Below are 13,559 nucleotides of genomic sequence, written 5' to 3'. Positions count from 1 at the left end.
ACTTTTCAGTTTTCCTAGAAGTCTCTCATGAGGAACTTTATCAAATGCCTTCTGAAAATCCAACTACACTACATCTACCGGGTCACCTTTATCTACATGTTTATTAACTTCTTCAAACAAGTGAAGCAAATTTGTGAGGCAAGACTTGCCTTGGTAAAGCCATGCTGACTTTGTTCCATTAAACCATTTCTTTCTATATGTTCTGTGATTTTGATCTTTAGAACACTTTCTATTTTTCCTGGCACTGAAGTCAGGCTAACCGGTCTGTAGTTTCCCGGATCGCCCCTGGAGCCCTTTTTAAATATTGGGGTTACATTAGCTATCCTCCAATCTTCAGGTACAATGGATGATTTTAATGATAGGTTACAAATTTTTACTAATAGGTCTGAAATTTCATTTTTTAGTTCCTTCAGAACTCTGGGGTGTATACCATCCAGTCCAGGTGATTTACTACTCTTCAGTTTGTCAATCAGGCCTACCACATCTTCTAGGTTCACCGTGATTTGGTTCAGTCCATCTGAATCATTACCCATGAAAACCTTCTCCAGTACGGGTACCTCCCCAACATCCTCTTCAGTAAACACCGAAGCAAAGTCGTACAACTGTACAACTGTTAGTTGTACAGAAAAATCTAGGAGAAGAAGAGGAGCAGTGGGGAAACCTAAAAGTAAACATTGAAAGGGAAGCTAATCTTTTTGTTAGGTAAGTAAATAAAGGTAAGAAAAAGGGGATGCTATTTGTTACAGTTTTGGCTGCAGTGCAACCGCCTCACCACCAGGGGTCCCTCTAGTGCTGGCTTTCCGGACAGGCCCAGTCCATCTTATCTGTCCACTCTGTGCTCTGGGTGTGTCCTTATAACCCTGCCTGACAGTTGCCTCGGTGCTTCGGCATCGAGCTCACCTGGGCTCCCTGCTTTAGCCTTGCGCGGCCTTCGGGCCTCCTTCCTCGCTGTTCTCACCTGGCCTACGGGCCTTCTGACCTGCCCTGCTCCGCTTATGGTGTGTGGCCTACGGGCCTTCTGTGTGTGTGTGGCCTACGGGCCTTCTGTCTGTGTGTGTGTGGCCTACGGGCCTTCTGACCTGCCTTGCCCCGCTTATGGTGTGTGGCCTACGGGCCTTCTGTATGTGTGTGGCCTACGGGCCTTCTGACCTGCCTTGCCCCGCTTATGGGGTGTGGCCTACGGGCCTTCTGTGTGTGTGTGGCCTACGGGCCTTCTGACCTGCCTTGCCCCGCTTATGGTGTGTGGCCTACGGGCCTTCTGTGTGTGTGTGGCCTACGGGCCTTCTGACCTGCCTTGCCCTGCTTACTGTACCCTGACCCAGCCTGGACCCAGACACTGCTTATTGCCGCCTGCCCTGACCCAGCCTGAACTTAGACTCTGCTCCTTGCCGCCTGCCCTGACCCAGCCTGAACTAGACACTGCTTATTGCTGCCTGCCCTGACCCAGCCTGGAACCAGACACTGTTTCTAAGCTTCCTGTCTCTCTCCACCTGGAGCCACCCTGCTGGGTGGTGTTCACGCCTCCTGACCGGAGCCCAAGTGTAACACTATTATTAGTCTAAAGTAGCAGCTCAAAAGGCAAGGACATTAGCAATCAAAGTACAACAGATCATAGAAAGAGGAATACAGGTGACAATATCTGGAAAAGCAGAGGGAAGCTAGTAGTCAGAGCAAAAAAGAAAATAAAATTAAAAATAGTTGATATGGTAAAATGGGAGGTAAAGACCTTTTTTTTTTTTATAGATGTGTTAGTGATAGGAAGTACAAAAGTGGTATTGTGAGACTCTGAAGAGGAGGAATATGTTGAGGCGGATGATGAGATGCAGACTTGCTGAACAAATTTCTATTCAGTGTTTACTGAGGAATGGCCAGCAACAGGACCACAGAAAATGACACAGGATTGGTAGAAAGATAAACCTCAAATGATTATTAGAAGACTGTGTTCATGAGGAGCTAGGTAAATTAAAAATAGTTAAAGTGATAGAGCTGGATAGGGTACATCTGACTGTATTAAGGAAATTTAAAGGAGTTCTGGTAAGCTCATGTGTTCTATTTGATTTTTTAAAGTTTTCCTTAGAGGTACAGACCCAAAATCAAAAATTGCCCATTCGGGATGCTTTCCCTGAGTTTGCGAGGATGATGGCTATTGAAAGACAGCAAGGTATGTCAGTCGACTTATGATAAAATTATGGAAAGTGTACCTTCTCATTTATAGATCACAGTGTCTAAAAAAAACAAAAAACCCCACACTTTATAGTTACTACTGCTGAACGTAAATTGTAAATTAAAATCTTAGAGATTCAACCATTCCGCAAAGCACATGAACTTGTGCTTTAGGCAGATAATCAAACGGGCTATTAAGCATGCCTTATTTGTCGAAAGATCTGTTACAGCCATCAAAAAAAAAAAAAAAAAGACATGAATCATTCAACGCTCCAGCTGTATTTGCATAAAGAAACTTGGAAGCACCTTTAGTGCAGCATTGGTTACAATGCAATCATACAGTACAAACAATAAGTTATTATTCAACAAGTAATTCATAGCAGAAAGGGTGTAATATTTCCCTTCAGCTACAAAGCAGAGAACAATAATATATTTTCAACTGAGATACGATTCAATCCCAGGGGCTTAATAAAGCAATCGAATGGGAGGCTATTAGATATAGTCTATTCCGCCTGGGTTTTGTGCTAATAAAGTTGGATATGTTGACTGAGCTATGTATATTTAAAGCGAGCTTCCGGTTAGTGGATCGATTAAGTTATTTTATTAAGAGTAGAAAGAAATCACATCTCCATTTGATAAAGGTACACTGTTTCAATTCTAATTATTTTCAGGAGTTATAGAGATTTAAGATTTATTTAGATACTATACCTATGAATTTAACATCCAAAATGTAAAATATATGATGTGTCTTCTTTATGGTGGCAACGTGCGTTTTCAAGATGAAGTAATTTGTTTAAGTAGCACGCTTTGAGGAGCGTTTTAATGAACAAGATACCACCCCTCTCCTGCTTACAGTGGAGGTTTGGATACAATACATCATTTGATTGGTTTTAACAGACAGCTTGTAGTAAGGTTTTAATTTTGAGTCTTTTGTAATTTTTACAGTATGTGAATGAGACTAATACATTATTGCAAATATCTGTGACGACATGGAAAAAATCTGAGAAGTTTGGCTAAGCACTTGGGCTCAATTACCTACTGTGACATGTTGGTTCTTGAAAAATCCCCTAATGAAGCTTAGGCTTTTGTTGGGACTGAAATTAAAAGTTTGTAATCCTGTGGGGACCATAATTATATGTTTGGAACCTTGTGGAAGAAAAATTGTTTGGTCATTTAGTCCCTATAGTTTGTTCTAACACCGGGACTGAAATTAAAAGGTAGAAATCTTGCGGGGACTGTAATTAAAAGTTTGGAATTGCAGTTTTGGAATTTTGTGGAGGAACCACCATTTGGACATTTAGGCCCTACAGTTATTGCTTTAGCACTTTAAAAAAAAATGAGTAGGAACATTTCCTCTCTAGAACGGTGTTGGTTTGATTGCTTTTGTAAACTGTGTCTATTTGTTGTATTTACAGTTAAATGTATATCCCCATGTAATAATGCTAATTTAGTAAGCTTCAGAGATAAGCAATTTGTTTTAATATAGTGTGTATGAGTTTTAGGGTGTGTGTGTGTGTTGAGCTCAGTAGTAAGTTTGGTTTATTATTATGAATGAGTGGTAAGAAGGGGATGCATTATAACAGGTGATTACCATTTAGTGGTCTTAAAAACATTGTTATGCTCTCTTAGTTTAGTCTAAAGATATGATACAATAAAAATGTTGTTACTGAAAATGTTTACATAATATTTGTGAGTACTCAAATTATTTGTATAACATTGTTTTTCGAGTACCCATTGGTTAACTCCAGCTCATTTATTACTATCTATATATAGTAATAAATGAGCTGGAGTTAATATATATATATATATATATATATATATATATATATATATATATATATATATATATATATATATATATATAGTATGCCGCCACTCCTTTTCTTTCTACCTTGTCCTTCCTAAATACATTGTAGCCCAGTATAATTATTTCCCAGGCGTGATTTTCCATATGCCACATCTCTGTGACAGCTACTACTATATATATATATATATATATATATATATATATATATATATATATATAGTATGCCGCCACTCCTTTTCTTTCTACCTTGTCCTTCCTAAATACATTGTAGCCCAGTATAATTATTTCCCAGGCGTGATTTTCCATATGCCACATCTCTGTGACAGCTACTACTATCCAAGTCTGCTTCTTGCATGACTGCCTCTAGATCCTGGACTTTATTTCCCATACCATGAGCATTAGTGTGCATGGCTTTCCATGTAGCTTTTTCTGTGTCTCCCCTTCCCATATTTTTTCTATAAATGTTTACGTACTTTTACTTACCTTAGGACTTTTTTTTTTTTTCACCCATCCCCAATGATCCTAGCTTAAAGCTCTCTTCAGTAGATTTGTCATTCTTTTCTGGAAGACGTTGTGCCCCTTATAGACAGATACTCTCTCTATGGTTCGGAAAGCCAAAATGTTCTCAACACCATCTACACATCCATTCATTCATCTCCAGAATGCGAGTTTCCCTGTCTGGGCCTTTATTTTTTGACAAAAGGACCGAGAAGAATACCATCTGTGTTCCTGTTTGCTTTACCCTCTTCAACAGTCATGAAGACCCATTTGAAATGTTCTGTGTAATACCTAGCAACAGCTTCCATGCCAACATGGATGAGCAAAAGATGGTGATCTGTAGGCTTTACGATTTTCAGCACTCTCTATGCAATGCCAGATTTTGGCACCCAGCACACAACACACTTCCCGGGACAGGTCTGGTTGGCATATGGGTGGATTCATGCCCATGAAAAGTGAGTGACCAACCGCCACTAACCTATGATGAGAGGCTACACAGACTGGAGCTCTTCAGCTGAGAAAAAAGATAGATGAAAGAGGGACATGATAGAAATTTATAAAAAGACAGTTATTTATCCTTTCAATTACTAAAACAAGTAGACATTCCATGAAACTAGCCACTGATTGAAAACAAACTGTAGAAAGTACTTTCAATCAGCACAAAGTTAAGTTGTGGAATCTGTTAGCAAAGGACATGGTCAAGGTGACTAACACAGCTGGAGTTAAAAGAGGTTTGGACAAATACCTGGAGAAAAAGTCCATAAAACAATAGCCAGGTAGACTAAAGAAAGCTAGTGCTACAGAGAGTAAGAAACAGATCTACAGATAATTTATAAATATGTTAAACAGCATAGTTCCAAGTCCATCTCCCTGGGACACTTCACGAATAACCTCTCTCCATTTGGCATTAATCTGTTACCACCTGTCTTTTAACCAGTTACCAGTCCACAATAGGGCACAGCCTCCTATCATGTAACTTATTTATTTCCTGAGGAGTCTGTCATGAGGGACTTTGTCAAATGCTTTTCAAAAATCCAAATACACTGTATTAACCATCTCCTCTATCTACAGAGCATGTTTATTTATACATTCAAAAAAATCTAAAATTGGTAAAGCAAAATTTTTGTTTGCTAAAGCCATGTTGACACTTTCCTATTAAGCCATGTTTACCTATTACGCATGTGCAGCAGGAAAAAAATAATTAGTTTTAAAATTAATTTCATGGGAATCCTAATTCCTTTCTTTTAGTTTCAAAATGAATTAAAAAAAAAACCTCATTTTTTAGTTTGATTTCTTTTTGTTTGCCATTAAAGTCAATGGGGGAAGCATTCCAGGAAATTTTCAGCCTATGCTGGACTTCAGAATAGGGATTTTCTAATCAATTGTTTTAAAACTTGTATAAGAAATCAAAAGAAGGGGGAAAGAACTCCAAGGCACCTAAAAAGACTGAGGAGACTGGAAAGTGGCAGCAAAAGTGGCAGAAAGAGCCTACGACTCTGCCCTATGGGGAAAGGCTAAAGAGGTTAAGAGTAGGGATGTGAATCGTGTCCCCTATCGTCTTAACGATTGAAATCGCCTGGCAGGAGAAGAAAATCGTGTTTGGCACGATTTTTTAGTTAAAAAATCGTTTAAAATCGTTTTTTCCGATTAGTGCGCACTAACGGGAGTTAGTTCGCACTAACCATTGTTAGTGCGCACTAACAGAAAATGATACAATTTGACATTTTCAGGTCAGTTAAGGTCAGTTTAGGAATGAATATGTATTCCTATTGGCTGTCCTCTTATTTATTCATGTTACCAAGGTTCCCACTGACAATATATGGGAGATGGGAAATGGAAACAGTTGGTAGCTTGACAAAAAAAGTAATGTGATCAGTCAATGTGACTAGAATGTGTGCAGGAAGATCGCAACACCCCTGGTATTAGGGATAGGGCACTGTGTGCAGGAAGATCACAACACTCCTGGTATTAATAGAGATAGGGCACTGCATGCAGGAAGATCACAACACCCCTGGTATCAGGGATAGGGCACTGTGTGCAGGAAGATCACAACACCCCGGAGGAGTGAGGGTCAGGCAGCTCCCCCCTGTCTGTGAAGCCAGCCTCTCACTAGTAATGCAGGGAAGGAGCTGTTTCAGCCTCACCATCCTCCCCCCCCCCCCTCACCCACACACCATTCACTGGCTGGGACATGGGGGAGGGGAGGAGTGAGGGTCAGGCAGCTCCCCCCTGTCTGTGAAGCCAGCCTCTCACTAGTAATGCAGGCGGGATAGGGCACTGCATGCAGGAAGATCACAACACCCCTGGTATCAGGGTTAGGGCACTGTGTGCAGGAAGATCACAACACTCCTGGTATCAGGGTAGGGCACTGTGCGCAGGAAGATCACAACACCCCTGGTATCAGGGTTAGGGCACTGTGTGCAGGAAGATCACAACACTCCTGGTATTAATAGGGATAGGGCACTGTGTGCAGGAAGATCACAACACCCCTGGTGTCAGGGTTAGGGCACTGTGTGCAGGAAGATCACAACACCCCTGGTGTCAGGGTTAGGGCACTGTGTGCAGGAAGATCACAACACCCCTGGTATCAGGGTTAGGGCACTGTGTGCAGGAAGATCACAACACCCCTGGTGTCAGGGTTAGGGCACTGTGTGCAGGAAGATCACAACACCCCTGGTATCAGGGTTAGGGCACTGTGTGCAGGAAGATCACAATACTCCTGGTATTAATAGGGATAGGGTACTGTGTGCAGGAAGATCACAACACCCCTGGTATCAGGGATAGGGCACTGAGTGCAGGAAGATCACAACACCCCTGGTATCAGGAATAGGGCACAAGTTCTAGTCATATTGACTGATCACATTACTTTTTTTGTCAACTACCAACAGTTTCCATTTCCCATCCCCCCAACCATCACCTCAGTGGGAACCTTGGTAACATCAATAGATAAGAGGGCAGCCAGCCAATAGGAATACATATTTATTCCTAACTGACCTTTACTGACCTGGAAAGTGTCAATTTGTATCATTTTCTGTTAGTGCACACTAACACGATTTAAAGATTTTTAACGATAAATCGTTAGAATTTCTATTGTATTGTGTTCTATAACGATTTAAGACAATATTAAAATTATCGGACGATAATTTTAATCGTTGAAAAACGATTCACATCCCTAGTTAAGAGTGTTCAGCTTGGAGAAGAGACAACTGAGAGGGAATATGATAGATGTCTACAAATCATGATAGGACTTGAACAAGTTAATGTAAATTGGTTATTTACTCTCTCAGATAACAGGAGGACTAGGGGGCACTTCATGAAGTTAGCAAGTAGCTCATTTAAAACAAATCAAAAAAATTATTTTTCACTCAGCACATAGTTAAGCTCTGGAATTCATTGCCAGAAGATGTGGTTACGACCGTTAGTGTAGCTGGGTTTAAAGATTTGGATAAGTTCCTAGAGAAAAAAAAATCCAGAAACTTCCCACTTTTTCTACTTCTTTGCTCCTTTTACAGGGATTGTTTGCATTACTTTTTTTTCCTTAGACATTTTTTCTACTTAGTTTTAGAAAGGAAGAGTAGAAGGGAAGGGGTTACCTTGTTCTACTGCCTTTTTGTTTCTGCCTTTGGATTTAGTAGTTCAAAGGGACAGCTTTTTCTTTGAAGCTTGGTCATTGAAAGGAGCTTACTGCCTGTGTTAATTGGATCAGGATCTGAGCTCTGCATATAGGTCACCACAGCTAAGAACAAATCTGCCTTTATTGGAGGAGCTAAACTACAACAGGTAAGTTTTCCTGGCTGAATTCAACTAGAGACCTTTCTTTGAAGGGGGATAATTATTAATATCTTTTTGTTCATTTAATTTTTGAAAAAGGGATATTTGCATTGCTTTTTTTTTGTTTCTTAGGCATTTTTTCTACTTAGTTTTAGAGAGGAAGAGTAGAAGGAAGGAAAGATAACCCTTGCTTGGGTTACACAATGTTCGTTCCACAATAGGAGATACCAATCAGAAAAGAGATCTAGGTGTCAGTGGATAATACATTGAAATACTCAGCCCAGTGTGCTGTCGCAGACAAAAAAAATCAAAATGTTAGGAATTATTAGGAAGGGAATGGTAAATAAAATTGTAGATTTCATAATTCCTTTGTATCGCTCCATGGGGAGACCACACCTTGAATACCGTGTGCAGTTCTGGTCGCCACATCTCAAAAAAAGGATATGGTTGTACTGGAGAACGTACAGAGAAGGGCGACCAAAATGATAAAGGGCATGGAATGACTCCCCTATCAGGAAAGGATAAAGAGGTTAGGGCTATTCCGCTTGGAGAAGAGACTGCTGAAAAGGAACATGATAGAGGTCTACAAAATCATGAAAGGACTTGAACAGGTAAATGTGAATTGTTTATTTACTCTTTCGGATAATACAAGGACTAGGGGGCACTCCATGAAGTTAGCAAGTAGCTCATTTAAAACAAATTGGAGAAAATTCTTCTCTCAACACATAATTAAGCTCTGGAATTCATTGCCAGAGGATGTGGTGACAGTAGATCTATTCATTTAATATTTGAGTACTTGCCAGGTACTTGTGACTTGTTTGTCCTCTGTTGGACAGAAGATACTGGGCTTGATGGACCCTTGGTCTGATCCAATATGGCATATCTTATGTTCTAACTGCTATTAAATTAATAAGCAATAGTAGCTTGAGATCTAGTTAATGTTTGGGTACTTGCCAGGTACTTGTGACTTGGATTGGCCACTCTTGGAAACAGGATGATGGGCTTGATTGACCCTTGGTCTGACCCAGCATGGCATATCTTATGTTCGACAAGACAGAAAAGGTGGAAGTAAAACCTCAAAGACAGGCACTGATAAAGGGGGCCAAGCAGCATGAAGAATGACTGAAGGCTTCAAGCACCATGAGAGATGCAAAGCAGTTCCCCCAGATTGCCACTGTTATACCCTAGAGCTAACACCTTGCCAAAGGGAATGCTTAATCACATTTAAATGCTCAATTTTATTATGCATTTTTTGCTAGTTTGTCAATGACCTACAATAGGACTAAAAGTAGTCAATTACTAAAATCAAGTTTAATTGCACATTATTGTAAATCCTAATTGACTTAGCTAGGAAATTTTCCTCCTAATAGTAGTAACATTCTATATACTAAAAGTCTTAAATGGATTAAGTAGGATTCAAGATACCAGTGATTATTTGCCCAGGAACCAGCTCTCACCTTCTCAGAGCAGGCAAGTGACTTTTGCACTGTCTCAAAATTACTATCTCAATACCAAAATACATTCAGAATTAAATTTAAATCTATACACAGGATTAATTCAAGCTTTCACAATAGTTTTCCCAATGCTCAAATATACACTGAAGCTACAATCAGAATTAATTCATGCTCTTAAAGTACTTTCCATTATACAAATAAAAACATTAATAGTTCAACCCTTCAAATAAATTCCTTTGAGTCTTAAGCACTAAGCAAAACAGCTTCAGATCAGGACAACTTTCTACCCTTTTATTCTTGCTTTTTTTTCTCAACCATTTTCCAGTCATTGATTAGGTTGTTTCACCTCCCTACCCTCTAGAGGGGACACTGCCAGCCTTAAACATGGGGCACTTACTTGCTGGATGAGCAGGTTGCAGGTTTCCTGCAGAAGCACAATGAGCCGAGCAGGTGTGTTGTAATACTTGGATGTAGCCCATACTAAGCACACGACATGCAGCAGAGGCCTGATTAAGGGTTTCACCTCATTAAACTCCATATTTTCAATATCCTCAAAGTGGCGCTTTAGTGGCTTCAAGTGCAGATTGATGTCCTGAGCCTCTGTCAGAGCTATAAGGAAAACCCAAGAAAGCACCAGGTATGGCTCACATCTTCCAAAAGAAGTCATTTTGACTGACTACCTTTACTGCCACCCTGCACCCTCACTTCTTGGCTGTATTACTCTGTTAGGTAGAAGTCATAGCTATAATAATTTTTAATACAATGAAAGTAAATATATAAACAAACCTGGCAGAAAAGGCTTCCAGAGATAACATTTTACCTTCATTTAAAAGCGACAATGCTTACAATTCATTTAGTAGCTCTTCTGCCAACCCCTCGTGCCCTATTGCTCCAAAAAATGAATTTTCAGCTTCTCCACCCCCTGCTCCTTTATCTCTCAGCATGGATCAAGAGCTTCCACCACTCTTGTATCACCAGAGTATTGTACACAAAAAGGTTAATTTTAAAAGCCAGATGTGCATCTAGCACATGTCCACCGGATTTTATAAGCCACCCACATAAGCACACAAGTACCGATGCATGAATATGCCGCATTGGGGAAAAAAAAAAAAAAGAGGAGGAATGTGGGTGGGGCATGGGCATTCTGGGGCGGGACCAAGTGATATGCATGCATCCAGCTCAGCTTTACTTTGCTATAGATAAGGTGCAAGTCAGAATACAAATTTCTAGCCAGATATGAAGGGCTTGAGGGATCCTGGTTAATTGGAGGGAGTGCAGGCTAAAGAATCAGGTGGGTCTTGAGGACCTAGCTACATTATAGATGGGGCAAAGTGGTGGGCGAACTGGTGAAACTGGTCATGGCCTGGACAAGCACCTATTATAAAATTCCCTTACTTGCATGCTTCAAAGCTGACATTGCCCTGCTGTGCGTGTACACTCAAAAATGAGGAGCACATATACCCATACCCATACCCGGCCTGTTTTATAAAACGCACATGTACTTGTGCACGATAACATTTCAGGGCATCTGGCTGCACGCCCCTATACACATGTGCACCAATTTTAAAATTACCATTAAAACTTCTTCTCTCCTGTGCCCCAGAATCTGACTTTACAATCGCCCCCACCCTGTCTCCCCCAAAGTGGCACAACCTACCCCCATCAGCACCCCAAAAAAGTCTTCTCTGCTATTATGTTAACAAATGTAGATCTCGGACATCCTCTTCTAATTTAGATCTAGTGACTCACCCACCACTGTATTTTTTTTTTTAATGTGATGCTACCGTTTCCCCTGCCACTATGTCCCAGAAGATGTTTCTACAGCCTGATTGACCACTGTGTCCCTAAATATGGCCCTATACCCCAAACATTGCCTTTACAGCCTTCTTTTATGACCTGACTTGTCAATGTGGATATTCAAGATCTCACCTGCCACAACATCTTTGAACATGGCTTTGAATGCTGGGAAATAGCTGCTCTCCATTCTTTCCAAGAGCTCTGCCATCTTCCTAACTTTTTTACTTTTTAGTTGATTGTAGATACATTCCAGGTCAGCATATCTAAAGTAATGAATATAATAATGAAAAAAAACAAATAAAATATTTATATAAATGGGACACTAAAAAAAAAATGTGCAGAACTGTCAATTCTGCGAATACCCTCACCCAAAAAAAAAACAAACCAAAAAAACTGGGAAAATGGGTGTCAGGAGTACAAGATGAGTGCATTTCATTCCTGGCAAATAAGTCCTGATGGAAGTTTTCCAACCCTACACCAGGGTACAGTACAATTACTTAGAGCAGAACCACCACTTAGCAATTTAAATACAAATAATATTTCTCTTTATTCATAATTTTAAATTTTAATAAAAGCTAAAAATGTCAGAGAATGATTTTGTTCCCACACTTTTGTCTCAGGGTCTATTCATATTTCAGACCTTAGCTTTATCTTTAATCATAGTAACATAGTAATGACAGCAGATAGAGACCAAATGGTCCATCCAGTCTGCCCAGCAATTTAAGGTAGTAACTGCTGTTCCATGCAATTTAGCCCCATGCTGTCCGTTAAGGGTAATCATAAAGGAATCCTTCCATTACTGATATGTCATTTTCAAATTTCAAATTGAGATTGACATACTAAATTATTCAAACCTGCTGGTAAAAATACTATTTTTTGGCCTCTTTCCCTCTCCCAAGAGCAAGAACAAGTACAGTATAGGATGGAGTGTGATCCCAACTAGGGTCTCCTTGGCCCAATTATCAAATAATGCACTTGAAAATCATTACAGCTCTTGAGAGGAGCCATTATTTAGCATTAGATTTTAATTACATTTAGTAAATGTATATTAGCTTAAAAAAAAAAAAGCACAAGGGGAAGGTTTATTTTAAAAATTTATAATCTGACCCTACTACTATTCTAGGTGGCTCACAAATATGCACAATACATAAAATACAAAAACTAGGAAATAAACAATTTAATATATAATCAGATTAAAAATCTATAAGATAAATTATCAAAAACAAACCAAAAATACAAGGTGCAAGTAATACAGCCATGGAAGTTGATATATCCTCCCTCATGAGGGGCTTATCAAGAACAAGTCTCTCAAACTGCAGACCAGCTACCAGTGTGTGGGATATATACAACTGTTCTGGAGAATGCAAATTCAAAACCAAAACAGATGGACTTCACTTCAGTCTTTATCTATGCTGCTTAAAAAGCATGTTTGCTTATCGTAAACAGTGTTTCTGTCGATAGCAGATGATTTAGCCATGCTGTATGGGAGCTCGTCGCGACCCTCGTAGGCGGAGCTTCCCTCAGTGAGTCACAGAGCTTGAACTCTGTGCAGCTGTACGGTGTGTTCCCGCACGAATCAGCCATCTCCTCCTCAGTCTCTTTGTAGCCAAGATAGAATGTAGTAGCAAAAGTCTTCACTTTTTTTCGTATTTCTTTATTTATTTTGATTGTCTATCTAGGGAGGAGGGTGGAACACATAGCTAAATCATCTGCTATCGACGGAAACACCGTTTACAGTAAGCAAACTGCTTTTTCCCATCGAGAGCAGCTGATTTAGCCATGCTGTATGGGAGTCCCAAGCTATGGATGATGTCTTGCTAGTGCTTGTAAGAAAGTTCAGGACAGCCATCCCTATGGTAATAGACAGTCTTATCAGTGGTGGTGGTTTGACAAGACTGCGGAACCTAGTGCAGCATCGGAAGTGGACTGTTGTAGGCAATAGTGCAACTTGAATGTGTGTAAGGAAGACCACATTGCTGCCTTGCAAATGTCCAAGAGAGGCACTTTTCTGAGGTGGGCCACCGATGCAGCCGTGGCTCTAATCTGATGCACTTTAGGTTTACTATCCA

At 40.1% G+C, this 13,559-nt stretch overlaps 1 protein-coding gene across 1 annotated transcript in view; it reads right to left on the bottom strand.

The window, feature by feature from the left end:
* The window catches only part of DNAH9 (dynein axonemal heavy chain 9), a 1,128,006-nt gene that overhangs the window by 1,029,715 nt on the left and 84,732 nt on the right, over positions 1-13,559 (bottom strand). The window contains exons 4-5 of the mRNA XM_029600235.1: positions 11,623-11,753; positions 10,091-10,302 (exon numbers count right to left, since the gene is read on the bottom strand). Coding sequence (XP_029456095.1) covers positions 10,091-10,302; positions 11,623-11,753 — 343 coding nt within the window. The remainder of the gene's footprint in view (positions 1-10,090; positions 10,303-11,622; positions 11,754-13,559) is intronic.

The sequence above is a fragment of the Rhinatrema bivittatum genome, chromosome 4, assembly GCF_901001135.1.
Source record: "Rhinatrema bivittatum chromosome 4, aRhiBiv1.1, whole genome shotgun sequence".
Classification (NCBI taxonomy): domain Eukaryota; kingdom Metazoa; phylum Chordata; class Amphibia; order Gymnophiona; family Rhinatrematidae; genus Rhinatrema; species Rhinatrema bivittatum.
Note: the sequence above shows the minus strand (reverse complement) of the source record. Positions and strands in the feature narration are given on the sequence as shown.